This window comes from Elgaria multicarinata, chromosome 3 (genome assembly GCF_023053635.1).
Source record: "Elgaria multicarinata webbii isolate HBS135686 ecotype San Diego chromosome 3, rElgMul1.1.pri, whole genome shotgun sequence".
NCBI lineage: Eukaryota > Metazoa > Chordata > Lepidosauria > Squamata > Anguidae > Elgaria > Elgaria multicarinata.
Window position 1 is genome coordinate 64,578,177 of NC_086173.1, and position 27,932 is coordinate 64,606,108.

Here is a 27,932-nt window from a genome sequence, read left to right on the forward strand (position 1 = left end):
TTCGGGGCCGGATGGATAAATAGACGGACTCCGTTTCCTTAAGGGGAGGTATAGGGACACACCATAAGTGCTCTAAAGCCCTTACAAAGCGGAGAAGAAAAATACAGGAGCCATGATTAATTTCTTGCTCAATCACTCTATTCAAATTACTAATAGGATCTCCCGCAAGGCGTCTACCGATGTTGCAACGGATTTCTAGAGCGGCTCATCCGTAGACTCACTTCACGAACTACATTTCCCAGAATGCCGTGCGCTCTCAGCGCTTTCCCCCGTTTCCTGTGCTAGGTTTCTCCGGTGCTTCTAGGGCGCGCGCGAATATGGATCTGAGTGCCTTCGAACGGGATAACTCGGTGAATTGTTTGTTGGATTCCGCGGTACCTGCCATTTGCCGGACCGAGCCCTGCAGCCTGGGAATCGATGAAGCAGGCAGGGGTCCAGTGTTGGGTACGAGCCCTTTTGTATCAGGGGAAGGGAAGAGAAGAATCCTTGGGGAGTTTTTAATGCCAGCACTGAATAGTCCTAAAAGCGTCCAAATGGGTGGGTGAGCTAGGTGTTTATCCGTAATATTCGCGTGTATTTATGTGATCTAGTGGATTATATGGATAGTAATCTGGACAGATATTGCAAAGCATTATTGTAAAAATGGTGGTTGATGCAACCCTGATTTGCAAATCTTGTTCTAGTTTTGTGCCAATATGTCTCGATTCAGACCCACAAATGCCTGCTGTGCCGTTTTTCTTAGCTGCAACCTCAACACCCCTCACTGAGAACGCATATGAATATCAGAAGATCATGGTTATTGCTGGAGAGACTTCTCTGGAGGATTCCCCATTGTAGAGCCAGCTTTGTCCTATGGTTTAGACAAAAAAGTCCTACAACTCCCAGTATGGCAGCATTTTCTGTCTAAACAGCCATAAGATTGTGCCCTTAGTGTTGAAAGTATATGGATTGTTCAAAGCATTTCACATATAGTGTCTTGTTCTAACCCGTATAGCAATGCTGTAAGGTAGGCCGAAATTACATTATATTGTAGGCTAAGATTATGTTGATGGCTTTTGCTTTGTTCCCAGGTCCCATGGTCTATGGAATCTGTTACTGTCCTGTGGCCCGGCAGGGAGATCTAGAGAGACTGAAAGTAGCAGGTAAAAGAGGGGTTGGGAAAGGAGGGCCTGATTGGTTTGTAATGCTGTGGTGATGAAGCTGTGTAATGTGAAATGGGATTTGGACAGAAAGTGTAAAGGAAGTGCTAATAGATGTATTTATTTATTACATTTTTATACCGCCCAATAGCCGAAGCTCTCTGGGCGGTTCACAAAAATAGTTGGTTCCTCCCCTCATCCCCACCCAGTACCAGGCTTCACACACAGTCCAGTTTATATTTCTCCTGGGCCACAACTTTTTCATTTTGTTTTTTTCCCTTGCTTGTAGATTCCAAGACCCTGACAGAGACCCAGCGGGAAGAACTCTTTGAGAAACTGGATGCAGCCAAGGATTTTGTTGGCTGGGCCCTCCACATCCTCTCACCTAACTTCATCTCCACTAGCATGCAGAGGAGGTGAGCAGGCTGGGGTCAAGGTATCCTGCCTTAAGAGATGGATTGTAAAGCTGCTAGAACAGGGCTGGCCAGAAAATAGATCTCTAGAGCTTCAACTTCCAGCATTCCTGGCCATGCTGGCAGGGGCTTCTGGGAGTTGAAGTTCAAAACATCTGGAGATCTACCTTCTGCCCACCCCTGCACTAGAATCATAGTGGCAAAAGGATGGCAACATTTCCCCAAGACAATTGCTTTGCCAGTCCTGCATCTAGTTGCAAATCAAGACCTCCTGCCATGTAGATCAGAGTCCACAGTGGTGTCGCAGTACATAATCTTGGCTTGACACCATTGTGGAGTATTGCCAATGTTGGGTGTTGGGTATGCAGTTCATTTCTGAAGAGAAGAGGGCTGGGAACCTGAAACCTGCCACCCATCTCTCATCATGAGTGTCTCAGAAATGTTAGGCTGGCCTCAGGGCTGAACGGGGAGGCAGCGTTGCTATATGCTCACCTTAAGCTGCATCCTTCCTTTCCGTTGTTCCATTCTTGAGACCCATGCTGACTGCTGGGACTTCTTTTTCTGTATTACTGGCTGTGGCAATCAGTAGACCATTCTACTTCTGGCAAGGAACTGGGTTTTGAATTCCTGTTTGGAAGACAGTGCAGTTGCTGCAGCTGCTGATGTGCAAAGGAAGGTGGCTTTCTCTTTTTTCCATTAACAAGCTGGTCTTGGTGAAAGGGGCAGTCTCTCAGTTTCCCAAACCACCCCTTTTCTAATGCTTAGAGTCAGCATTATGTTCGTGAGTCAACGCAGCCTCCTTTCCCTTGCAGAGCAAAATACAATCTGAATGCGCTTTCCCATGACACGGCCATTGGCCTAATCCAGCATGCACTGGACTCTGGAGTGCAGGTTGCAGAGGTGAGCCAGCTCAGCACCCCATGCCTATGCCGGAAGTAGCAGGAAATCCAGCCTCTTAACGTTCTTTGTGCTTCCTTGCTCCTGCAGGTCTTTGTGGACACGGTGGGGCCAGCGGAGAAGTACCAAGAGAAGCTAAAGCAACAGTTCCCAGAGCTGGAGGTTACAGTCAAGCCCAAGGCAGACTCCCTCTTCCCTGTTGTCAGTGCAGCCAGCATCTGTGCCAAGGTGAGTGCCAGGCATAGGACCCCTTTGTCTCCACCTCACCTTGTCCTCTGGTACCTGGTGAGATGCACAGTCCATCAGCCTTAACAGCTAAATGGAATGTCCACGTGCAGAAGCAGAATACCTCTGATTACCAGGCGTGGGGACCAAACAATAGGGGGTAGCTATCGCTGTCATGCTCTGCTTCCCTCAGAAAACTGGCTGTCCACTGTTGGAGACAGAATACTAGACTAGATGGCTCTTTTGTGTGGTGCAGGAAGGCAATCCCTTTGTTCTTTATCTCTCATGATGTTCCCCAGGTAGCAAGGGACCGAGTCGTGAAAGACTGGAAGTTCTTGGAGGATCTGGAAGATGTGGACATGGATTATGGCTCTGGCTATCCCAATGGTAAATTCCAGTCATTCTGCTTAGCTGGGGTGCAGAACCATCCCTATGGATTTACAGCCACCATTAGTGGTGATAGCTTCTAGCTTAGATAACATAAAAAGAAGATTAGACAAACCCATAGATGATAAATGTTGCAGCATGGATTGGGCCTGTTCAGGGTTCCAGCCAACCACGCCCTTTTCCAAGATTCTCCGTGCTGTTCCTCTCCGCACAACGGTCAGCATTCCGTGCCCACTTAGTATTTTCAGTCCTCAGCTGTTTCGGGGGCATTCTCTCCCCCCAAGATTTTTTTTCCTCTAAAGTTTTTTTTTGTACTTGGTTTCCCCCCAAACCTACTGATACTTTCCCCCCTCGTGTGTGGATTGTACCATTTTGGCTACATAAAGATCCACACTTGGAGAATGAGTCTCTTATTAATATATCTAGGTTGGATAGATGCAGCCTCAAAGTTCAAAGGTAGCAGCCTATGAAGACCAGCTGCTGGGGAGGCACGATGGATGCTATTGATTTCAGGCACTGCTTGTGAATTCCCTAGAGGCTTTTGGTTGATTGTGGGACCCAAGATGCTATAAGCCAAATTGCTCCTTTTGGCAATTATGCATCTACATTTTGTTACATTTTCCCCTCCACTCTCATCTTTGAATTACACATTTAGTTTATTTAGCTAAATGAGCTTCTCCCCATGAGATTGTCATTGTTAATTAGGTATTCTCTGCTCCTTCCCCTCCATCTTATTAGGGTGGGCAATTTTGCTGCCCAGAAAATGGCTCTTCTATTGATACCATGGGTTGACCCCTAGGACTAAATTTCCTGTCCCTGCAGCTCAGATGAGATGAAAGGAAGATGTAAAGTGACACAGAAGGTATCACACACATTGCAAGTACAGGAGTGAGTGGAGGTAGAACGGAGAGGTGTCCTGTCTCCATCATGCCATTTATCCCAGCCTCTGTTCCTCTTCCAGAGCTAACTAGAGAACCTGGGAATCTGGGCTAAGAGTCTTAGAAGTAGGGACAACACGGAGCGCTTATTTCCTAGGGGTCTTAGCCAGCCATCCTTTTTCTCCCCCAGATCCCAAGACTAAAGAGTGGCTCGCACAAAGTCTGGACCCCGTCTTCGGCTACCCACAATTTGTGCGATTCAGCTGGAGCACAGCTCAAATCATCCTGGAGAGCAAAGCCGTGCCTGTTCAATGGTATGTGGGGAGGAAAGAACTGTTGGATCTTGTAATGATGGCTGTAGCTTAGGAGTGGAAGATTAAGGACCATAGAGCAAAGGAGGACACGTAGGGTGACCATATGGAACGGAGGACAGGGCTCCTGCATCTTTAACAGATGCATAGAAAAGGGAATTTCAGCAGGGGTCATTTGTATGCATGCTGCACCTGGTGAAATTCCTTTCTTCATCACAACAGTTAAAGCTGCAGGAGCCCTGCCCTCTTTGTATCTGGCTACCAGGTGCTGTATGCCTGCTGAAATTCCCTTTTCTATGCAACTGCTAAAGATACAGGAGCCCTTTCCTCCTTTTCATATGGTCACCTTACAGTTAAAGCTGCAGGAGCTATACTAGAGTGACCAGATACAAAAGAGGGCAGGGCTCCTGCAGCTTTAACAGTTGCAATGAAGAAGGAATTTCACCAGGTACAGCATATATACAACCAATACTTGCTGAAATTCGCTTTTCTATGCAATTGTTAAAGATACAGGAGCCCTGTCCTCCTTTTCATATGGTCACCCTAGGAATCGCCTGCTCCAGACAGTGGCATGTCAGGGTTTCCTTCCTTTTCTCAGAACAGAAAAGGCTTTCAGTAAGGCAGCAGTAGAGTTGGGAAGGCTGTAGGTGACACAGAGATCCCAACAGTGTGATTGGGCAGTGAGCAGGAACATCAGAAGCTGAGTCAGACCCTTGGTCCATCTAACCCAGTATTGTCGACACTGACTGGCAGCAGTGGCTCCCCGGGGTTTCAGGCAGGAGTTTTTCCAGCCTGACCTGGAGATGCCAGGGATTGAACCTGGGACCTTCTGCATGCAAAACAAGTGCTCCACCACTGAGCTATGCCCCTTCCCCCTTGCACAGAGAGACCGTGAAAACGGGTGGCTGGAAGAGTATGGGCTAAGAGTTTGAGCTTCTATATAAGTAGCAGAGCTGGGGAGTGAGATTGTTTGAGCTGCAGGGGTTTGCTCAGTGTTTGGGGGAGCCTTTCCCTTTAAGAGCTCTGGCTTTTGGGTGGTATAGAAATGCAGTAATAGATTCATTGTTTTAAAGGGAAAATCAGCCTTCTGAGTAAGGGGCCTCCTGTCTCACCAAATTCTCACTTTGAGGCTGGCTTGCCCTGCTAACTCCCCCATGCCTTGCTGTCTGTTTGATGTATGTGGGCTGTACAAAGCACTGCAGCGTTCAGGCCGGACTTGCTGATGCCAATGGTTAGTCATGACTCCCTTCGCTAATTCCCACAGGCCTTGGAGAAATCCACTGAGCCACTCCCCCACTTGAGTCCAAGGAGCTGCTGCACAGCCGCTGCCTTCCATCTCGGCAAGACTGACCTTGGCAGACGTGCGAGATCCTACAGGAGAAGCTTGAGATGCAGCCATTTCCCTTTCCCCCAGTTGGGTGGGGGCAGGAATCCTGTACTATCTTAGAATCATAGAATAGCAGAGTTGGAAGGGGCCTACAAGGCCATCGAGTCCAACCCCCTGCTCAATGCAGGAATCCACCCTAAAGCATCCCTGACAGATGCTTGGTTGTTAATAGAGAAAGGGATGCTAAGGCATCTGTTTTCCATCTTAGCTCTTAGAAGGCAGGGAAGTTCCATGGTTGTAGCAAGTGGACAAGGCTGGGATCTAAGACCTTTTGGGTGTAACTCTAAAAAGTGGGAAGATGTGGGGCACAGCATGAGAGTAGGAGTGGGAGAAACTGCTACACCCAGATCCTTCATTTCTCCCCTTCTTTTGCCTCCCTCTCCAGGGACGCTACCGAAGACGACCCATCCCAGAAAAGCGCACAGTCCCTGCTGAGCTACTTTGCCCGGAAAGACACCCCCGCCAAACGCCCTCCCCACCGCTTCTTTTATGAGCGCAAGCTTGAGACGGTGACTAGCCTGTAGGGGGCAGCAGATCATTCCCTTCTTGCTGGAACCATCACCTTGCCTGGATGCCACAGGGAACTTTTCTAATTTGTCAGATTGTTTTTAATTGGAGGTAAATGCTTTTGAGTCACAGCGGCAAAGGGGACATGTGAGCAGACGCTTCGAGAGACAGGTGCAGAATCGGTTAGAGAAAGGGACTCGTAAAGCCTCTCTCTTTCTGGAGGCCTTTGTAAGTAGTCTACTACTTTTTAGTTAATAAATTGAAAACCACCAGCGCCGGCTCCTGGATTTTCGTGGTCTGGGGGCAAGACCCCTTCAGTGAGTCTACTTTCTCACCACCATTGTCACCAGCTGCTATTGCTCCTCATCCTCTTTCTCATCATTGCTACGACTTGCTTGCTTGATGGGCAGAGAGCTAGTGAGCCAGTAGGCAATGGCATCTACTGCTCCTTTTCACCACCACCGTTGCCTGGGCAGATGAATAAGCAGGCTACAATGATGAAGAAGAGGAGCAACTCTAGAGGGCTCTTGTCAGTGGGCCCCTGCTGGGGTGAGAGCCCTTGGCTCGTGGCCCACTGTACCAACCCTGAAAACAAAAACGCCGGAGATCCTTTGTGTGTACATTGATGGCTTCTGGTGGTGTGCATAATAAAAGCAGACCGAAAAAGAGACTGAGGTGCACTGATGTCAGAGGTGCCTGCAACTGAAGGATCAGATTTTTGTGACATTTCAAGTAGCAAAGCCAAATCTCCCCTTCTTTAGCCTCTGCCTAAGGGAGACAATTCCTTAATTATTCCAGTGTGGCAATCACAGTGAACTTCCATGGTGGGGGAACTCAAGCAGGGTAGGGAATCTGTTTTGTGTTTGGCCTGGAAGTGGCTGTGGTCTGCGCATGTGTGCATTTGAGGCTGGGGTGCTTAGAGCTTTCATTGACATGCAAGTAAAACTGTCGTCAGTAAAACCTCCTTAGATAAGAATGCTCTTTCGTTTTGCTTGTGCCATTCACTTCACTCCATTCTGCCCAGCGTTTCCCTTTTAGTTGCAACAGTGTTCCGGTGCTTCAGAATAGAACGAGGGTGGGGGATACATGCCCTCTCTATTGCAGTATCCAAGAGGGTGAAGTGGAAAGTCCCTGGCGGAACTCTCACTTCAGCCATGCGGCACTCACTTCAGGTGTCCTTTCAGCCTCTGTCTACAGTCTGGGGGTGACATTTACCTAACTTCCAGGGTGAGGGTTAATCTGAAACACCATATAAATGCTAAACATCGTTCCCGCTGCTGCTTGATATTGAGATAAAACTGCCTCGGTGGAGGAGAGACTTTTTCTTTTTTGTTGACCGTTACCTTTAGTAAAGTTATATCTCTGGCCAATTATAGCTTCTCCCTCGTCCACCCTTTTTCAAGTGTTGCACAACCTCCTCTACACTTGCCACCCTCTCCTCCTCTCCTTCCCATGTCCTTTGCGTAATATAGCTTCCTCTGTTTGTCAAGCCACTGCTGTTTTCCTTGTAGAGCTTCCTCAAGAGTTGCTTCTTTACCAAAGCCTCTTCTGAACTAATCCAGCATTAGGGTAGGCAACCCAGTGCCCTCCAGAGGTTTTGTACTATAACTCCCATAATTGCTGACTGTTGGCCATGTTGGCTGGGACTGATGGGAGTTGTAGGCCAAAACGTCTGGAGGGTGTCGGGTTGCCTACCTCAGCCTTACCTGCTTCTCAAGAGTCCCATTTCCACTTCTCATCTGTCTGAACAAGCTGCCCCCCCCCCATCTTCTTCCCCTTTGGGCAAAGGCTGTCTCACTTTCGTCATAGCGCTGCCTAGCAGTGTGGAAATGTCTGTTCACCAGCACCTAGCAGGGCCGTTGGGTACTTTTATGCTAACAATTCTGAGCAAGGGAGCGATAGGGATGGCAGAGAAATAGCAAGTGGAGCAATGGTGCAAGATCTTTTGTTTTAGAGAAAACCAGGAGAAAGGTCCTTACTTGATCAGAAATGTTCCATGTGTGATTGTTAACACCATAAATAGAAAACAAGACACGTTGAGGTACGAATAGTAAACATGCCTCGAATTGAACTCTGCCCCTTTCCTTGCCTTTCCCTCCAAGATTGGCTTGCCATTCTATATGGCATGTAGAGTTCTTTGCAGAGCTGCTGTTTCTGTGCTCTTGCTAAGGGGCTAAGTTAGAAGAGGACCAAATCCTACCTATTAATTTCTCTACAAAATTCTTGTATGCACACGTTTCTTTTAATTTTCCCATAAGTATTAACAGGTCTGAACAGATGCATAAAGTACAGTTTGCAACAAACATGACCAAGGGTGAACAAGCGAGAAGAGCATGAGAAGAGAGCTGATAAAGCGGGGTGGGTGACTGGGTCTGTTGTGGACTGTGTTACCAAGGGAATTTGCACAGTGTTTTGAAATTCAAGGAGTGCCACATCTTTTATGCGGCACTCCTTGAATTTCACCAAACCAACCCCGGTGTACTCTAGTACAGAGTACACCGGGGTTGGTTTGGTGAAATTCAAGGAGTGCCGCATAAAAGATGTGGAGGCACGGGGACTCTTGCGCTCTCCAACCCCACCCTTCATTTTCCATTAGATCAGGGGTGCAGAATCTCTCTTTGGCTGAGGGCCAAATCTTGGGGGACTGCATTCCAGTGGGGGGTGGGGGCAAAATTCCCAAAACACCAGCATGTTTTAGCTTAAAGCTCTTTCTGAAACGAAGCCTTAGGGGATTCATTTCAACCTTTTACAATGGAGGAAAGACTGCACAAAAGCAAAAACAAAAAAACGACCCGTGACAGGTGGTTGTGGGGGAAAGGGCATGGCCAGATGGATTTGGACCCCAGGCCTGACTGTCTGCATCCCATCATTAGATGCTTTTCTGACTAGAACATATGCTACATGGCACAGATCGCTTCTTGTTGGACGCTATGCATTTTGTACAGAGTGCTTGAAATGTTTTCCCTGATGCACACATTGCATTATTAAACTTAACAAGCCAGATCTGTACAACCAGCGTTTGGTGGCATAAAAGTTAAAGCGAGTGCTGGGTGTGAGCCAATTTAATGGAGCAGCAGCTATCGGTCCTCATGTAACTGCAGCCTTCCTGACTCCCGGCCTGTAACTATGTCAATGTAGCTCTCTAGCCCCACCTAATGGGCAGTGATTTATCTATTGCCTGCTGCCTCCATGTTGGCTCAACCAGTGGAAGGCCTTCCATTTTGGCTCAGGCCCACTAGCAAATGTACTTGAAACCATATCAGCAGTAGGGGCTAAGTTCTCCAGTGTAGATCATGTCACACCTTTCTTTTCAGCCACACAATCCCTTGTTTTCTCAAGTGTGTTCATTCACCAGAGCCTCTGAGGGGCCCCCAATGAAGGACCCTTCGGGCCAGCTCTTGGAAGGGCACAAAGGGAAGGGAAGGCAGGGCATTGGGAGTGGAGATGTCACATCAACTGCTCTCTAACCAGGCTTTTCTACCTGTACAAAATGGAGAGCTTGAGGAAAGCAGTGGCCATGGACCAGCTCCCAGGAGATGAAGGCGCCCTGGCGGGGTCAGCTCTACCGCTACGGCATGGGACCGGGAGGCCTGTTAAGGTAACAGATCGGCTTCTTTTGCCCCATGACCATATGCCAAGTTGCACAGAGCTAGACAAGGTGGCAAGAAGCTGGTAAGGTGGGACATGACGGATTTGCATAGATCACAAGCGATCCCCCCAAGCCCCCGGCAATCACAGGGGAGGGGGTTATTTTCCCTGGGGAGGGTAGCTGTCTTGGATCAGAACCCACTCCCACTCCCCTCCACATCTTCCATGAAGACCGAACGCTTCTGCATGTTCCTTCTCAGGCGTCGGTAGAGCAGATTGCCCGTACAAATCCTGATGCGGCCTTCTCTTCTGCTGCCCTCCTTCGTGGTGTCGGACTCCTCAATGCTGTCACTGTCTTCAGGGTGGGAATAAGAAGAGGGGAAGGCTGCATCGGAGGCTGCCAGAGTTAGGCACTCACAGGGGTCACTGCTGACAGCAAAAGAATCGTCCCAGATGGTCTCGCACAACTCCTTTCCATCCTTGTACATCTAAGGAAGGAGAGAGGGGATGTTGCTATGAGTGCAAAAGACTCTTTAGTGGGCAGCACTCCAATCCAGTTCTACTTGTCACCTGATTGGTGCAGATTCTTTGGGCTAGAAAGGCCGAGGAACCATCCTAGGAGTGAGGAGGTCTTATTCTGGTTCCGGTAGCTTTTACTGGGTCCAGAGGAAGTCTGTTTCTCCTGGGCAGCCCATTCTCATACCATCCATAGATGAGAATAGAGGCAGCATGTTTAAAAGAATGTTTAATTTTGCCAAGGAGCTGTTTGTGCTTGACTAAATTCCAAACACATTTATCTGGAAAAGTGGTTGCGATTGGGCTGGGGTGGAGGAATAAAAAAAGTAGTGTGCAAATATTGCCTGTTCATTCCAGAACAGCATTCCAGGAGACAGGTAACCTGGCACCCTCCAGATGTTTTGGAGTAAAACTCCCATAATTAGCCCTGCTGGCTGATGGGAGCTGTAGTCCAAGGCATGGAAGGCAACTGGTTTCCTGCTCCTGCAATTTCCTTTCTGTTAGGACAGGTAGACCCTCCAGATGTTTTGGCCTAAAACTCCCATCAGTCCTAACCAGCTTAGCCAATAGTGAGGGATCAGGGGACTTGGGGAACAAAGTATCCAGAAGGCCACAAGTTGCCCAACCCCTGTGTTCAGGAATCACTGAGGAGGTCAGTGTGAGGAGCAGGATCTCCAGATCTACACCAAGCAGGATATGACAACGGTTTGAAAACTGTATATGGAGTGTGTACTGGGCCCTAACAGTAGTCACTACTGTTATAAACTGTTTTAAAGCAGTAGTGTAGTTCCTGCCTAAGACTCAAACCAGCAGAGAAGGGGAACGAGAGCTGTAGAGCAGCTTTCTGGATGCCCTCCAGATGTTTTGGGCTATATCTTCCAGCATTCCCCACCATTGACCATGCTTTCTGGGGCTGATGAGAGCTGAGGTCCAAAACATCTGGAGGGTACCTGGTTGGGGATGGCTGCTCCTGAGTCGCTTGATCATGTCTCTTTCTTCTTTGCAACCTACCAGATATGTCCTGCCCACATAAGAGAGCCTGTTTCATCCCAGCCCAATCCATGTTGCCTGTGTTATCTCCTCCACTCTGCAAAGGACAATTCAACTGCTATCTCACAGCCATTTGCAGTCAATCCTCTGCCTGCTCATTGGGGCCAGACTGCAAGGGAGGGACTTGTTGCTTGGGAGCAGTCCAAAAGAGATAAGGCAGCCTTTTGAAAGGCCACATTCTCCCATAGGAGCATGCCTAGGTTTTAAGATCCTCAGGAGAGGCCCTTCTCTCTGTCCTGCCACCATCAGAAGCATGTTTGGCAGGTACACAAGAGAGGGCCTTCCTGGTGGCTGCTCCAGGCTCTGGAACTCCCTGCCTAGGGAAGCCAAGCCCGCTCCGTCCCTGTTTTCCTCCCCACAGCAGGTAAAGATACCTTTATTCACAGACATTTGGTCTCTAGGCTGATTTGCTGCTGAAGTAGGCCTTAATCAGGTAGGTGCTGCTATTTCTTTCTTAGCGATACATTTTTACTGGACGTGTTTTCATGCTTTAATTATAACTTTATTTTCACTGCATTTTACTGTTAGTTGCCTTGAGCACTATTTTTAGTGGAAAGGTGGGATCTATATTTAATAACTAAAACAAATAATGAGTCATCATGTGACTTATTTGGACTTCGACATGTGTGTTGTTGTTTTGGTAATGAACGTAGACATCTATTCCCATAAAAATGCACACATTTCAGAATTTATGCGTGGTAATGTGGCTTGATTTCTAAAATTAGAGGTGCTGGGGCTGTCATGTTCCTGCCCTCTCCCACCATTCTCCATGTCCCTTGGTGTTCACGGAATAGTTGATCTCTTTCTCTCTGGGGGGGGAGACTATGGCCCTCAGCAAGTGATTAAAGGCAGACTTTGCTTTATAAAGGCAGTGCAATGCCTGGTATGAAGAAGGAGTTAAAAATGACAGCTTCACCCACTCAAAAGGGCACCAGCAACTACCCGCCTCTATAAATTCCTGCCGTCATTCATAGTGGAAAGATTCGGGGGATGAGTCAAATGGGCTTGACGTTGTCGTGCTGTCAGTCAGTCAAACACTTGCTGTGACAGACTTCCAGCCTAGTTGTTGCTGTCTAGAGAGACAGACATTCCTGTCTCTAGACACTGTCTAGGTTAACTGCCCTGAGGTGCAACCTGACTGGCTCAGTGCAAAGCCACCAGCATTCAGCAGGAATTAACTTTGCCCCCAGTGGTTGCGGCTGAGGCCTGTCATATAGAGTTACTGGGGAGATGTTCATCTCTCTTGGCTCTCAGGGCAGAGTAGCACCCTGCCTTTTGGACTGCAGCTGTCTTTGACAAAGCTCTTTCATACAACTTCTTCGATTTCTGTAAACCTTCCATCGGCCCTGACCAGTATGGCTAATGGTGAGGTACAACAACAACTGGAAGGCCCCATCTCTGCTGTAGTCAGTGCCTCCCAAGAAAATTTTATTCCTGCTTTTTACACTTACTTACGCACACACACACACCCCCTCTATTCCTCCTCCACTCATTCATGGCTTAATATAGGCAGCTGTTTGCTGACTCATGCAATTTCAAACCACTTCTCAGGCTGGAGCTGAGGAGGAGGAACAGCACTCATCTTGTGGCGGTTACTTGTCCCCTCACCTGGCCATACGAGAGGCAGTCATGGCTGCAGTTATTCCCATCAGGTCCCCAGTGCCAGTCAGTAAGCCAATTACGAGCGCAGGTCAGGTCTTCTTTGCAAGCGTCATACCTGAGGTGACAACAGGATTGGGCAGTAAGGAAGGCAGCTGAGTTTTCGCTGGGCCTCTTCAGATAATACGCTAAGCTATGGTTAGGCTGCTACTAACCATTTTGCTGCAAATTGTTAGTGGGCATGTTTAAACCACGGTTATGTAGTCACCATGGTTAGGAATGGCTCACACGATACGCTGTCATGGTTCACATGATATGCTAAACTATAATGTTTAGTTCAAAATGCTTAACCATCATGGCTTATCGTGTTGTCTGAACAGGGTCACTGTATTACTGTAATTCCCACCTTTCCACCTAAGGAGCTCAAGTCAGTGTACAGGGCTGGTGTCAAGGACAGGCATGGTTGGGCACCTGCCAAGGCCCACACCTCAGCAGAGGGTCCGCTGACAAGAGCCTCCAGACCTGCTCCTCTGCTTCACTATAGCCACCTGCTTGTTCACTCATCTTCATTCTGGCCCCGAGAGTACAGTGGTGGCATGAAGGAAGAGCAGCCGATGCCATTGCTTGCGTGCTCATTGGCTCTCTACCTGGCAAGCAAGTAAGCAAAGCAGGCAGTAGCAATGGTGAGGAAGAGCAGCAAGTGGTAATGCTGGTGAGGAGGTCGACTCACTGATAAAGCAGGGGCCATTTTGAGGGTGTTTTGCCCAAAGGCCTTCACAGCTCTGGAGCCAGCACTTGGGAATGTCCTTCAAAAGGCTTGTATATACCCTTGATATTCAGTTCCACCTTTGCACTCATCTAGACTTCTCCACATCTGGCTTACTGGCTCCAAAATAGAATGGGAGGTGTTCTAAAAAAGATGCACGTTGCATAGATACTGTTTTTCCAGTGTGTTGAACTGATAGTTCTTCCAAACTTATAAAGGGCTTCTTCAGTGTCAGGGGAAAAATGTATGTCTTTCACTCCTTGTAGCTCTTAAAATGACATAGCATTTTGTTTTATACCACCTACAATGCAACCATATGCGTGTTTATTCAGAATTAAGATCTACTTGGTCAATGGTGTTTACTTTCCAAGTAGGATCACCACTACAGTTGGATTACTCTGCATGCACTTTGATATCTTAACTCAACCTTCCCCAACTTGGTGCCCTCCAGATGTTTTGGATAACAATTCCCATCAGTCCCAGTCTTCTCCAATTTGGCTCCTTCTGGATATTGTGGACTACAACTCCCAGCATGTTGGGAGTTGTAGTCCAAAATGTCCAGAGGTGTTCTTTCCTTTCTTCACCCCCACAGGACACCCACTCTAAAGGAGTCTGAACTCACCATTGGTCACAGAAACTCTGGCAGAGGGGCACAGCCTGCATAGCTGTGGGTCGCTGAGGATGAGGCCACTGGGCAGCAATGGGAGAGCAGCGGTAGAAACATTCCACTTGCTGCATATATTCCTCACATCTTCAGGAGAGAAGGAAACACAGTAGTAAATATAGATACTATGACATCCAAAAGGCAGAGGATTCCATTAAAAAAGTAGGCCAGCCCCAGCCGTATAGTAGCTCAGTCTTAAGAGTGGGTCTCAAGAAAAAAAAGTGAAGCAAGAAAAAGGTTGAGTAAGCAGCAGCTTTTCCCTGCTCCTCCCCTGGTTGTTTGGTAACCACCAAGATTAATTGCAGGGAGCTTCACAAGGGAACGCCGTCCGTCCCCTGTCCCCCTGCCTATTGGCAGGGCCCAAATTTACAGCCCTCTTCACACATGAGGCCTTTCCAGCAGGCTGCAGAGCAGTGGGAGAGAAGAGACAGCAGGTTTATTCCATTGTCTCTGCAAGATCAGTTGTCTTTGGCCTTGGCTCATCTAGCAGCAACTAGCAGCGACAATTCCCTCAGGCTACCTGAAGTGTCTCCATCCCCGCTCCTCATTGTAAGAACGGGTGCCTGAGCTGGCTTCCCTGCCCTCTTTCTTCCCCGTGACTGTCATTTGACTGATCTTCGTAAGCTGCTCTGGGAGCCCTGTTTTGGCTAACGGTTGGGGTAAAAATGCTTTCTGTAGGTACAGGAGCCATGGCTAGCTTCCTTCACCTCTGGAAAGGCTGGGCTCTGACCTGCTGCTGAGGCTTCCACAGCGGTTCCAATAGATGTCATTGGCTTTGGAAAGGTCCTGGGCAACCTCTGGTGAGCAACAGGCACCTGCAGAAAGAAATCTCCCGTCAGCATCTCCAGCCCTTTGGACCAAGATGGACCATTTGCATCCTGGTGATTTTACATGTTATCTTTATTAATGCAGCCATTACTTGGTATGCCGGACAAAATGTGAACATCGACACCATCACTTATCATGTGATGATACAGAAATCCCCGGCATGCAATCTTCAAGGAATCGCTGGCTTGATATATAAAGAAGTTCTCTCTCTGTGCCCCCACACCCTGCTTCTTATCCTATGGTCACAATAGCAGCTTTCCCCAACTTGGTGCCTTCCAGATGTGCTGGACTACAAACTCCATCATCCCCAGCAACCATAGATAGACTGCAGTTAGACTAAGCCGGGAGGTCATTTTTGAGATGTGAAAAATGATGTGATTCTGTAGATTTAAATCAGTCTCTAGGCCCTTTGTGCTTTCATGCTCACAGCTCACACACTCTGTTCCCTTTTATCATGTTCCTGGTTAGAGACAAGCCTGGAAGCTTGTCTGTAACTGGAAAAAGAAGTAGTAATAGTACAGGCACCACTGCCAGATATTACTCTGATCATCATCACATGGGGAAAATCACGTTTGCTTACCGTTGCTTCTCTACCCGCTTGTTTGTCCCTCTTTTGAAAGAGGAAGTAAACAACTTGCAGGTGGCCCATTCAGTGGCCCATTTTGATCCCGCTGCTTCTCCTGCACAGAGCAGGAGATAGTGGCAACTTCCTTCTTTAAAATAAGTCAGACTTATTGGGGTGTTTTTTTGTCACTTAAGAAGGCTAGAAGGCGTGCAGGAGGCAGACGACGTCGTGAGAGGGACCTGTGAAAATCTGAGTGCCCAGCAACGAGCGTGCTATAAAACACTCATCTGATGGAGCTCTATGAAGTGGCAGAAATGCAGGCTTCGCCAGCAGACTACTAACCAGTGAGCTTAGAATAAAAGGGTCCTGTTTGCACCTAATTTTTCCTGGGTTAATAGGGTTGCCAGCTACTACATGACTGGCCTAATTTCTGGGCCTTGAACTGAAGTGCAACACATAGAAGTTTAGCAGGCCAAAAAATAAAATAAAAATAAAAATGGCATAGAGAGAGTGGTACAAAAAGCTTTGTCAGTTAAAATTCTGTGTATTGCACTAGTATTAACCACCGGAGAAGTACAAAGAGGAGAAAAGGTATCTTCCACCCACACACCCCATGCCCTCCCCCGCCCCCGCCCCCCTGGCATGTCTTCTTCTGTGGTGTGAAAGATACAGGGCCAAGAAATAAGGCAGCAACCTGACTTGTAGGGCTTGAAAGTCATGTGCCTGACATATGACTCATGGGACAGAGAAGAAATGGGACCCTCGGGTACTGGCTCATTTATAGAGATGGTTCTTATGTATTGTGTACTTGCTCACAGACCTGGGCAGGATCTACACTACTGCTTTATAACGGTTTATAACAGTTTTGACAACTGTTCAGGCCCAGAACACATTACATATACTGTTTTCAAACCGTTTTCAATGTGTTCTATCCTGCTTGGTGTAGATCTGGCCCTGATAGTTGCATGAGGCATGGAAGGTTTTTCTCATCAATGCTATAAGGCCAGAGTCTCCAATATTAGCTGCCTTGAGTACCATTTTTCTTGGTAGAAAGGCAGGGTACAAATCAAGTTAATCGAATCTCTTAATTGTCACGTAGGAGGTGATATTCAACGGGGATTACAGCCGGAGAGGGAAAGGTTAACCCTTCCTCACATGCTGAAAGACAACCCTGGGCCCAGAAACTTCTGTTTGTCCAGCAGCAACACCCCTGCTCTCCTATCCACATAGGAAGTTCAGATGCCACGGAATATCTCTAAAGCTGCCTTTCCCAAACTTGCATCCTCAGGGGCGGCTGCAACTCCTGTCAACCCTGACCATTGGCATGCTGACTGGGGATGGTGGGAGTTGTAGTCCAATAACCTTTGGGGACACATGGTTGGGAAAGGCTGAATGGCTGGATAGAAGAAGAGATTTTGGCGTGCACCACTTGTCATGCAAGGAAGAGAGAATTATTGCCAGCTGAAATCCCCTCTTCTATACAACGCTTAGTAAAGGTGAAGGAACACAGTTCTGCTTTGCACCTAATCATTCCATTTCTGTAGCTTCATTCACATTTTATCAACCAAAGGGAAGTTTGCTCATCAGCGCTTCTCTGAGAGAGTGTCTTCTTCAAACCTGTGGGGATGCCCCTCAAACCCTGGGATACAGAGCTCAACTTCTCACTTGCCCCCAGCTCTGCAAATCTCATCGCTTCACCCACTGACCTGCCCTTCATGTCCTCAAACAATACTCACTCTCCGCATAGATCTGGCAGATACCCAGCTGTCCTTCTGGGCTTGGACTGGATTTGTGTTTCCCTCCAGATAAGCAGCGGTCCTCTATGCCCTTCGCACTGGCACACAGCACTGTTAATGCCCAGGCCATACCCACTATCCAGATGGTGCCACCACTCATGACTACCTGAGAAGAAGAAGGGGTGGGTGTTAGTAAATCAGTTTGGATGGAATAGATCCTCCTCCATCTCCAAGCATGCCAGCCAGATTATATAAGATGGACTCCCCTTAGTCCGAGCTCCCACCAGTATTCTCCTGGATACACAACGCTTTCATCTCTGTCCCATTCCAACAACTCCTCTCACTTCTTCCTCTCTTTTGAGGGTTACATCCACAGCCCTTCCTTTTGTTCATTGTTTGACTTCAGAGTGAAAAGCCGCCTGCAGCTGCTGTTGCTGCTAACTCCCTCCTCCCGCCAGGTAATTCAAGGCAAGCCAACTGGAGGCAACTCTTCAACACAGGACCAGCTGGCCTGGGTACCACCAGGAGCTCCTGCACACCTTGATTGAAATTATAGTTTGGTCATAAAATGAGCTGAGGGCACATCCCTGTGTGTGTGTTCGTTATATCTTCTGGAACTCCCATCTGCAGGTTTCTGTGAGTGTTTGCAAAGTGTTCCGATATGCCTGGATATGGTCTTGTAATCAGATTGGCCTAGATATTTTGGTGCCTGAGGTAAAGGACAAGAGGCCTCCCCACCAACACTATTCTATGTACAGAAGCTGAATAGACTGGCAGTTGAACTACTTTAACATTAGTGGCAGGATAGCATCTTCCATCACACCTGAAGTCTGTAGGTGTGTTTAGGTGAGTGTAGGGCAGGCTGTCCACCACATATCTCTCTGTCCTTCAACATCTTGACATCTAGAATCTGCAGCATCTGCTGCCTGTGCAGACACCTCACTCCTCCTAATGGTACACTCGGCTCTGATGTTAATATTGTTATATCTGTGTGTCTCTTTGAAAGCTCCTGGATGCACAATAAATATAAGTTGAGATAAGTCAGGAGATATAGTGAAGTTTATGGCACAGCAGCAGCTCAGCCATATTGCTCCATGTGCAAGACCAGGGATGCTGAAAGAACGAAGGCATAACAAGGAAGAAAAAGTTGTAACAACAAAGCCCATTTGACCTGGTTTCCAGCTCCCCTGCTACAGCCTGCTAGGCCCTCTTTCAGATTTGGCTTATGGCACAAGCTCCCCCTCCCTCTTCAAATCTCTTCATCACTTCTTAGAATCTAAGCACCACAGCCACAAAAGGGGATTGAGCCCCCCCCCCTTTCGAAGAACCATGGAAACAGAGTTCTCAATTTTTCTTCTAAGTTGTGGGTACAAAGATTCCCTGCTATTTATTTCCTGGCAGTGAAAGAACAGTGATAGGATTTCTCTTCCAAAAGGACATATTGGAGAGTGAAATCCATTTGATCCTCCATGCACACTGCTGCTTTCACTGCTGTGCCTTTGAGCAAAGGGTGCCAGAGGGCAAAATTGCACCACAGCAAGTACGTTCAGCACAAGGTGACCTCCCCCCACCCCCATCCATTTCTTTGTCGTGTCTAATTTCAGTGAGTTGGCTTAATTTGCACCAATATGAGGCGAAATGCAGGTCTAGATCACCACCTCCCTAGAGAAGGTGTCACCTTGGCTGGACTGCCCTTACTATTAGATAGAGGGAGGCAGCTGCCTCAGGCAGCAGGTTTTGGGTGTCATGAAATGGCAGCAAATTGTTACCTGTTTAATTTGTTATTGCCTTTTACTGCCAGGGATGGAAAGAGGTGCCTGTGAGACTTTCTACCTCATATGCCAAAAATAATTTGGCCAGGTTCCGATACTATGCACCTTGACTTGGAGGGGTGGGGGTGGGGAGTCTTTCTTACAGTTTGAATAGGATCTGCACACCTTTAATGTTTCCAGACAGACAGCTCCTATTGCTAACTATCAAAAGACATTGTGGAACTGCTCCATCTTACTGGATTTTCTGTAGTAAGAAAAAAGAAGCAGCAGTGGGAAAACAATATCTAGACTCCCTGTAAAATTGCACAATAAAATCTCCTCTGGAAGGATGCCTTGTGTTAGTGAAGCATTTGCAATCAAGCTAGCTGTGGACCTGTCATAGTCATTCCACATGTCCCTCAAAATATAGTGCTATAACCCCCCTGACCATCCTGCAGTGCCCATTCCCACAACAAAGGTAAACAGAGGTGGTGTGTTACTGTGCCAACCTCAGCAATCCCAAACCAAAAACTAAACAACAAAACTCAATCTTTTCAATCACTGATTTTCTTTTATGTCTTATTAGTGCACTTGCACTTTAGCACAAAAAGAAAATGAAAAGAATTTAAAGGAAGAAAAAAGCCAAAGCGGGCTGTGGAAAAGTGGGGCGGGCGGGCGGAGAAACCATCTTGTAGGATATGAAGTGCATGAAGCCAATTCCAATAAAAATCCCAGTTTAAACAAAAATCCCAGTGATTATCTGCTTGGTGAGGAAGGGAGAGGAGTGTGGGAAAGTGAATCTACTTCTCCGCTTCCTCTCCCAAGTAGATTAAGTTAACTATGGAATGTTAACTTTTTTTTTAATTGCTCCGTGGGTGCAGGGCAAGTAATAGTGGAAGTGCAGCCAGGAGATGCAGGATAAGCAATAGAGCAAAGGCTTCACTAACAGCCTCCACAGACCATTCTCCTACCAGATACATTAATAATACCCAAAGGTTCACGCATGAGCACTACAATTGCATTAAAAACCATCGGTAGGGAGTGGAATGGCAAAAAGAAGATGGAGGAACAGAGAAAACACTGGAGTGCAACTGTTTGTCAGTTATATCATCTGGATTATTTGGAATAATAACAAAGTGAATGACTGTTGCCAATTCCAGAAAACTACTTGTGTGGAAGCACCCCAGATAAACTTATCACTTCAAACAGGGCTTTCAATGGCTACTAGTCCTGATGGCTAAGTGCAGCCTCCAGTATTAGAGGCAGTAAACCTATCTTCACTAGTTGTTGGGGAACATGGGTGGGAGGGGGACGTTGCACCTGTGTTCTGCTCGTGGGTTCCTGTGTGCATAGAGTGCTGGGCTAGATGGACCCTTGGTCTGATCCAGCATGACTCTTCTTTTGTTCTCTGTAAATTTCCTTTTAAAATCCCCATGTTATCTCAGCTCAAAGCCAGTCTAATGATCCTTTCTCTGTAAAATGAAAATTAATGACACTTTTGATGTACGAAGTGCTTTTTGGTAGTTATTTGGTTTGCTCTTAAAACAATCCTGTGTGGTAAATTGACATTATCTTTAACAGGTTAGGAGCAGGGCCGGTTCCAGACTATTTTGCACCCTAGGCGAGCTACTTGCACACACACATCCAAAAATGGCAACTTTGATTTTTAAGAACAGATGTTTTGTAGAAAAAATAAAAAGCACAAAACTTGAATTTATTATGTTTTTTTCTTAAAACAGCTAATTTGTATAAAGGTCAGTACTGCGCCCCTCTGAGGTCTGTGCCCTAGGCAGCTGCCTAGTTGGCCTAATGGTAGCGCCGTCCCTGGTTAAGAGCTGAAACTGACGGGACACATCCAGTGTCTTCCTCAGGGGCTTTCCAGCATCATAGATTTAAACTCAGTTCTTTCAAGTTCATCCCACATGCACTTTTGTTCTGGTTTACCTCGAATTATCCCATTTCGGTTTTATAGTGCTTATATAGCATATGAAAACTTGTAAACTTACATCTCTGCTGTAGCGCGTTGGGGAGATCCATTGAGGTTCACTCACACATATTGTTATCCCCACCCCCAGATCTTCTTTGTACCTCCTCCTATTGTTTATTGGTTGTTTGAAGTGGGGACAACTCCCCCTCTGACAACAGGGATTGGGATTTGCTTCTCTTGCTACTTAACACCAAAGTAGAACATTACGTAAGACTGCAGTCAACTCTTTTACATGCTTACTCAGTAAATAAATCCCATTGAGTTCAACGGAATGCATTTCCAAATTAGAGCCCCTCAGATTGCAGTCTTAATTTTTGCAACTTTAAAAAGGAAAAAAATGGGGTGGGTGGCTGGGGTGGGGGAGCGAAGCGAGGTAGGAAGTGACCATCTCAACTCCCAGTGTATGGAGGAGGAGACTTCAAACACAGCTCCAGGACCTCCCATGACAGAGAAATTGAGAGGGAAATCACAGTTAGTGAGAGGATTAATCCATCCTTTCCCATGTGGGGGCTCCCAATAAAAACTGGACCCCTCATAGTTAAAAAAAGAAAAAGGTGGGAAATGCAGGGAACCCCCCCCCCCATGGAGAGTGTTTCCATCTCTGCTTCCCCCTGTTTGTGTCTCCTGCCATCCCCCACTCAGCTTCACATGCTCAAAGTAATGGAAGTATGATCTGTGTCCTTCCCCCACCAACACCCGTTCCAATAAGAACAAGAGCAACACATATTTTTAGGGAGACCAATCAATAAGGGACAAGACACACAGCCTATGTCTGTGTTGTTGGGAGGAGCCCCACCCCCATGGAGAGCAAGGAGGGAGTAGGGGAACGGGCAGAATAGGATGGAAAAGGACACACACACGCACACGCACGCACACGCACACACACACTATTCAGAAGCAGCCAAAGGACTTTGCTTGAAACTGACAAGACATTTGGGTGAAACTGACCAGCCTTTGAAGAGCCCTCTTATGGACCTAGGGAGGAACAATGTGTTCCTTTGCAGTGGAAAATGGTTAAAAACACACACAGATCTAAAGAGTCGCTCCCCCCCCCCCGCCCCACCACCTTCCTTTCCTCCCTCACTGTCCTGTCTGCTTGATTTGTATATATGTGGGTGAGGGTTGCTGCTGCTGCTTTTTGTTTGTTCAACTGTGGGTAACCGCTCCTGTTTCCCTGCCAGGAGGGAGCGGGGGAGTTCAGAAGCAGCAGGAGGAAAGGATTTGAATTTGCACACCCCTCTCCTTCATCAGCAATACCGCCCCTTGAAAATATGCCCACAGTACAGCGCATTGAAAATGATGGATGAAAACACATGTTGAAATTTGAGCGATGTGTTTTCGCATGCCTGGAAGAACCAGACTTTCCCTGCACCAAACTATTTCACTTCTTTTGGCTAAGAAGCTAAATTAAAGCAGGATGCACGGGAGTACTTCACAGTAAAAGCAGATTATAAGCTGGAAAACTTCAGAGTCCTTTGCACACAATTCGCAGTGATTGCACAGCATAACGCTGATGTGATGAAGCTCTATGTCAGGATTCTGTCCGTTGGTCCAAAGCCCCCAACTTTCTCAATCTCCTCATTTCTCTTTTAGAAACCCACACCCAATTTGGTGCTAGCCACCTGAACATTGGGAGGAATGTATTCTCTGGCCTTCAGAACCCAGCAGTAGCAGTCATCTTTTCTTGACTGACATTGAACTACGACTCTCGGGTGGCCTCATTCGGATTCATCCTTCTTATTCCCTGGCAAGGAGCCTGGAAAATACTTGTGGCCTCAATCCCAGCAAAGATTAGTGACGGGCCTCAAAGAACACAGCTCCCTGTCCTCCCTTACTTTCCAGGGATGGCCCAAGGTATTTTGCTGCCTGAGGCAAGGGACAAGATAGTACAACCTCCCTCCACCCACTCCCATTCCATCTGCAGAAGCCTCTTGACTGTAAGCCAGTTCTTACTTCAACCCTGCAACGGGAGGATATCCTCCATTCACTAAGGGTAGGCATGGTTGGGCCCCTGCCAAGGGCCCACATTCAAGCAGGGGGCCATTGACATCCACCTCTTCACTATTGCAACCTGCTTGTTCACCTGCCTCTCACTCTGTCCTAGACATCAGTGGGGGTTTCGTAAGAGGAGCAGTAGATGCCACTGCCTCTTTGCTCACTGGCCTTCTGCCTGTCAAGCAAACAAGTGGGAGCTATGATTAGAAGGAGGATGAGAAGCAATAGCAGCTGGTGACAATGGTGGTGAGAAGGTAGGCTCACTGAGGGAGGGGGCCCTTGAGGGTGTCTTTCCTCAAAAACCTGGAGTGGGCATTGCCTCCACTGCACTTAAGGGCAGCAGGCTGGCTTAGGTAGCAGATGGCAGGCTGCACGGCACCCACAGCTCTGCCATCCAAAACCTTGCCACTGCTTCCTGCCCCAACCCCCCAGCATCTGCTACCTGAGGCAGCTTCCTTACTCTGCCTAGTGGTGGGGCCAACCCTGCTCCTTTCTTCTATCATTAGTCTTTGGATGACTGTAGTCAGTGAAACCAAAGACTGCAATGGTTACATGTAAACTTGCCAGTGCACGTGAGAATAATAGAGAAACACTCACCATGGTCTCCTTATGGAGTGCCCTGTAAACAAATGGCCATTTGCAACATGACCTGCAACGATTTGCAAAATAAAACAAAATGAACTACCGTATTTCTTCAATTGTAAGACACCATTGATTGTAAGATGCACACTAATTTCAGTACCACCAACAGAAAAAAAACAACCCTAAGACACACCCGCGATTCTAAGACACACCCCATTTTTAGAGATGTTTATATGGGGGGGGGGGAAGTGTGTCTTAAAATCGAAGAAATAGGGTAGTACTCCTGGGTTCTATCTCCAGCTTTGGAGAGGAGCAGACAGGGCTTAATCTGAACTAGGTTTCAGCTCCAGAGGTATTTTTTTAAAACATCATCAGAGCACAGACATGGGACATAATAATAGAACAAGGTGCTTCTCTGACCATATGCAAAGCGCCTTCCCTGAAAAACCACAGGCATGGGTATGATGTTTCCCTCCTTCTCAAGATAGAGTCATATCTTTTATTATGGTTTTATTATGGTTTTAATTTTTGTGAACTGCCCAGAGAGCTTTGGCTATTGGGTGGTATAAAAATGAAATAAATAAATAAAATATGGATAACCTCAAATAACTCAACCCCGGATCCATGAAACTGTAAAGTGTGTATGTAGCAACTCCTTTTCAAACTGCATGTATTGTACAAGTCTATGTATCCGGGATTTGGAGCTCTCTACCTGTATATGTGGTTTTAAAAAATCATCATTTGTGTGTGGAGACAGAAGAAACAAAGTTTTTGAGTTCTTTAGGCTGCAATCCTATGTACCACTATCTTAAGTCCCATTAAACTCATACTAACTTACTTCTGAGTAGACATGGTTCGGCTCTCATTCTTAGTTCGACAACAACAGCAATTTTCCTGCAGTCAATAGACCATTCCAACAAAAGTTATATACAAAAGGACTGAGCGTACATTTAACTATTAAGAGGACAAGCAATCATAGAGGATCTAATAGAAATGGCCAATTTCAAAAATTTGGCCACTTGCTCAGTGATTGACTTGTCTGAACTCTGAAATAATAGGGCCATTAGGAATTCAGTTGGGTGATCAGGAAAAGATTGTAAAATGGGGTTCAGAAGATCATTCCTAGCCCCTTGATAAAATCTACAGAATGGTAACACATGTGATACAGTTTCCACCTCAGTATTTTTACAGGGACAGGATCTGTTGAGTAGTGGGATTTTGTTGTATCTGCCATGTAAAAGTTTGGAGGGAAGGACATTAAGTCCGGCTAGTGAGAATGCTCTCCTGTATTTGGGAATTGTTAACCAGCGCAGGTAGGGCATCCCGTCTTTGCAAAAGGAAACTGGTAAGCCTAAGGACTGGGGGAGCATGGACCCCGAGCAGCACTCTGAAGGTCTTGCATACCTATGTTGAGCAGCCTTTGTTTCACAATTGATTTGGCGCTTGCTAGATCCCTTGATAGCAACATAGGATATGAGAGCCCTACTGAGTTTATTTTACTTGTCATGGCCTTTGAACAGGGAGATTCAAAATGGTCTGACAGGATCTTGGATACCAGGGAATTTGTTGGAAGTGCCAATTTGCAGTGAAGCCAGAAGTGGATAGCATGGATCCAAGTCAGACAGTTTACAGAATTCAGTCCAGCCTCTAACTTAAGGACAGCTCCAGAGACACACTTGGGAACACCAGATAACGCCGTAAAGAAAGATGACTGCCATTCTTAGTATAAACAGAGAGCTGAACAGAAGTTGGACAAGCAAAAGGAAACCACTTTCCTTATTCACAAAACACAAACACAAAGACATCCATGTTGACCATAATAAAAATTCCAAAACCCATATTAGTAGAATACCTTTATTACGACCAACCTTATTCTTATTTCCCTATTCCTCTTATTCTTTGGACCCTAACAGAGAGTCAAATGCTGTTCAGCAAATTGGTTCAAATAATTTGTCTTTTCCAAGAGTCCTCACCTACCTCAAATACAGCTTTTACTCAAAGCGGTTCAGAATTTATGTGAATGTATGCAACCACCATTGCATTTTAGGAGAGGCTGGGTCACAAAAGAGCTCATTGTCATAGATATGTGTCCCACAGTCTCTGAAGTTTCTCCTTTGCTCCCCAGTTTACATTATTTCAGGTGTATCTTCTCTTCTTTACCCTTAGTTGTATGTTTCCTCCCGGTTTCTACTGGATTAGGGTTGGATCCAGATTTAAACTGGCTCAACTACACTGGTGGAAGTCTAGGTCCTAGACACTGATAGAAATTGGGAGGAACTACACAGCGACTAAAGGTAAAGAACAGAAGATGCTTAGAGCAGTGGAGGAGAGACTGACGGTGGAAGTTAATACAAAGCTTATTTTGAGCAGATAGAGTGACCCGTTGTAAAATAGCAAGATAAAAAGAACACATTAAAAGTCAGTTCATTTTTGATTACATCTTAAATACATCTTTATAAATTAATCATAAGACTTTTAGTTTATTCATAAAATGAACCCTACATTTACTTACAACATATACAAACATATAATTTTGAAGAGAAGAAGCAGACCTACATTGCTTTCAGGCAATGCATGTATATATTTATATATAAAGAGCGACTGATAAGGGCAGAAGCTGAAATGTTTAGCTCTAAATATGTATTTTTAATTCTCTGTTAGTCTATGTCTATCTATAATATAAATTTAACTTTATGAACTATCCAGGGAGAAATGAAATAAATTATATGGGATACATATTTTTTATTTAACCAGAAGATTTTTTTAAAAATCAGTTGAGCTAACCAATTAAGTAAAGGTTGCAGTTGGAGTTTATAGCTAGATCCCCTTTTAGCATATATACCAAAATGAACGAAGCACTCCTGGATCACAATCACACACATGACAATACCAGCGGGTTTTCTCTGTGGAACAATTCAGCTTCTGAGAAGCCCACACCCGCCCTTGGCTATAACTCCTGGGAAGGTAAAGAGCGCAGTCCGCTGCGGCAGGAGGATGCTTTCTCCCACCTCCAGTCTCACCACATCAAATGTGAGTAAGCCCAAGAATACGGTACCTCCTGATGCCCAATGAACCACAACAAAGCAGGAGCTTCTAATTTCTCGTTCCCTGAACTCTCTTTAGGCTCCGTTAATACGCGCAGGATCGCATCCTATTGCTTCAGAATCATCAAGTCGGAAAAACAAACGTCTCCGCCCCATTCACACGACCCCCAAACACGGACTGGAAACCCACCCAAACACCCCGACTGCAGCCGCGAAAAGTGTGAAAGGAAAGCAACACTCCGCACTTCGGGTCGTGTCCAATGTTAGTCTTCGTTGTCCCATTCATTTCTATAGATCTCCTTTAAGTAGGGGCAACGTTAGATACTACTCCGACTGTTAAGGGGGGAGCTAACAACTGAAGAGGGTCGAAGGGAGCTTGTCTCAAGAAGCCCGACTTTCGCCCCGTCGTTGTGGTCGTCGTCACCGCGGGTTTTGCGCGGCGGCGCCCAACACCGCCGTCTTTGGGCTGCGAGCTGATGCGTAATAGAGGCAAACAGTTGCGTCCCCTTTTGGAAACCCCTGCCTTTAGACAAAAGGTGTCCCCCAATGACCATGTACTTTAAGTCCCATTCATTCCAATGGGTCTACTCCAAGTAGGACTAGCATTGCAGTGAGTGGCAGCCTGGAACCAGTGTAGGTTGGTGGCTCCGATTTCGGAGGGGCTGTGAATGCATTCTAAATTTCAGTCAGAACCAGCCAGAACTCTAAAGGAGCTCTCCAAAGTGCTGAACCCTCGGCCAAACTAGGTCCAGCACCTTGGAGAGCTCCTTTAGAGGTCTGGCTGGTTGTGAGGGAAACCCAGAATGGATGCAAAGCCCTACCGAAATCGGAGCCACCAGCCTCCACTGCGTAGGGCACCTCGGCTCCTGGCGGAATCTGCCGCTCCGTTGTCGTGCACGGTCAGGGCTTTTGCAGGCGCCTGCCTGCGTGCCTACCTGAATCCGGCGAGGGCTGCAAGGATGGGCTTGGCAAGGCGAGGAGTAGGATGCTCTCCTTCGTCTAGTCTCGTTCGCCCTTCAGTGGCCCCGATCTGGAGCGTGCTGCTGCTGCTGCTGCTGCTGCTGCTATCACCACACCACGCTCTGCTTCGGAGAGGAATGGAGCGGAGTCTCTGCCT

At 46.9% G+C, this 27,932-nt stretch overlaps 2 protein-coding genes across 2 annotated transcripts; one reads left to right on the forward strand and one right to left on the reverse strand.

Annotated features, from left to right (window-relative positions):
- The first annotated feature begins 273 nt into the window (after positions 1 to 273).
- RNASEH2A (ribonuclease H2 subunit A) lies at positions 274 to 6,416 on the forward strand. The gene is made up of 8 exons (XM_063123271.1): positions 274 to 444; positions 1,071 to 1,142; positions 1,429 to 1,555; positions 2,365 to 2,452; positions 2,540 to 2,677; positions 2,974 to 3,061; positions 4,130 to 4,253; positions 6,023 to 6,416. The coding sequence occupies exons 1-8, from the start codon at positions 318 to 320 to the stop codon at positions 6,159 to 6,161; spliced, it is 903 nt and encodes a 300-aa protein (XP_062979341.1). The 5' UTR covers positions 274 to 317; the 3' UTR covers positions 6,162 to 6,416.
- Positions 6,417 to 8,640: 2,224 nt separating this feature from the next.
- RTBDN (retbindin) lies at positions 8,641 to 27,917 on the reverse strand. The gene is made up of 6 exons (XM_063123277.1): positions 27,751 to 27,917; positions 17,457 to 17,622; positions 15,058 to 15,142; positions 14,286 to 14,414; positions 12,907 to 13,015; positions 8,641 to 10,220 (listed from the first exon to the last, which is right to left on the reverse strand). The coding sequence occupies exons 2-6, from the start codon at positions 17,614 to 17,616 to the stop codon at positions 9,924 to 9,926; spliced, it is 780 nt and encodes a 259-aa protein (XP_062979347.1). The 5' UTR covers positions 17,617 to 17,622; positions 27,751 to 27,917; the 3' UTR covers positions 8,641 to 9,923.
- Positions 27,918 to 27,932: the final 15 nt, after the last annotated feature.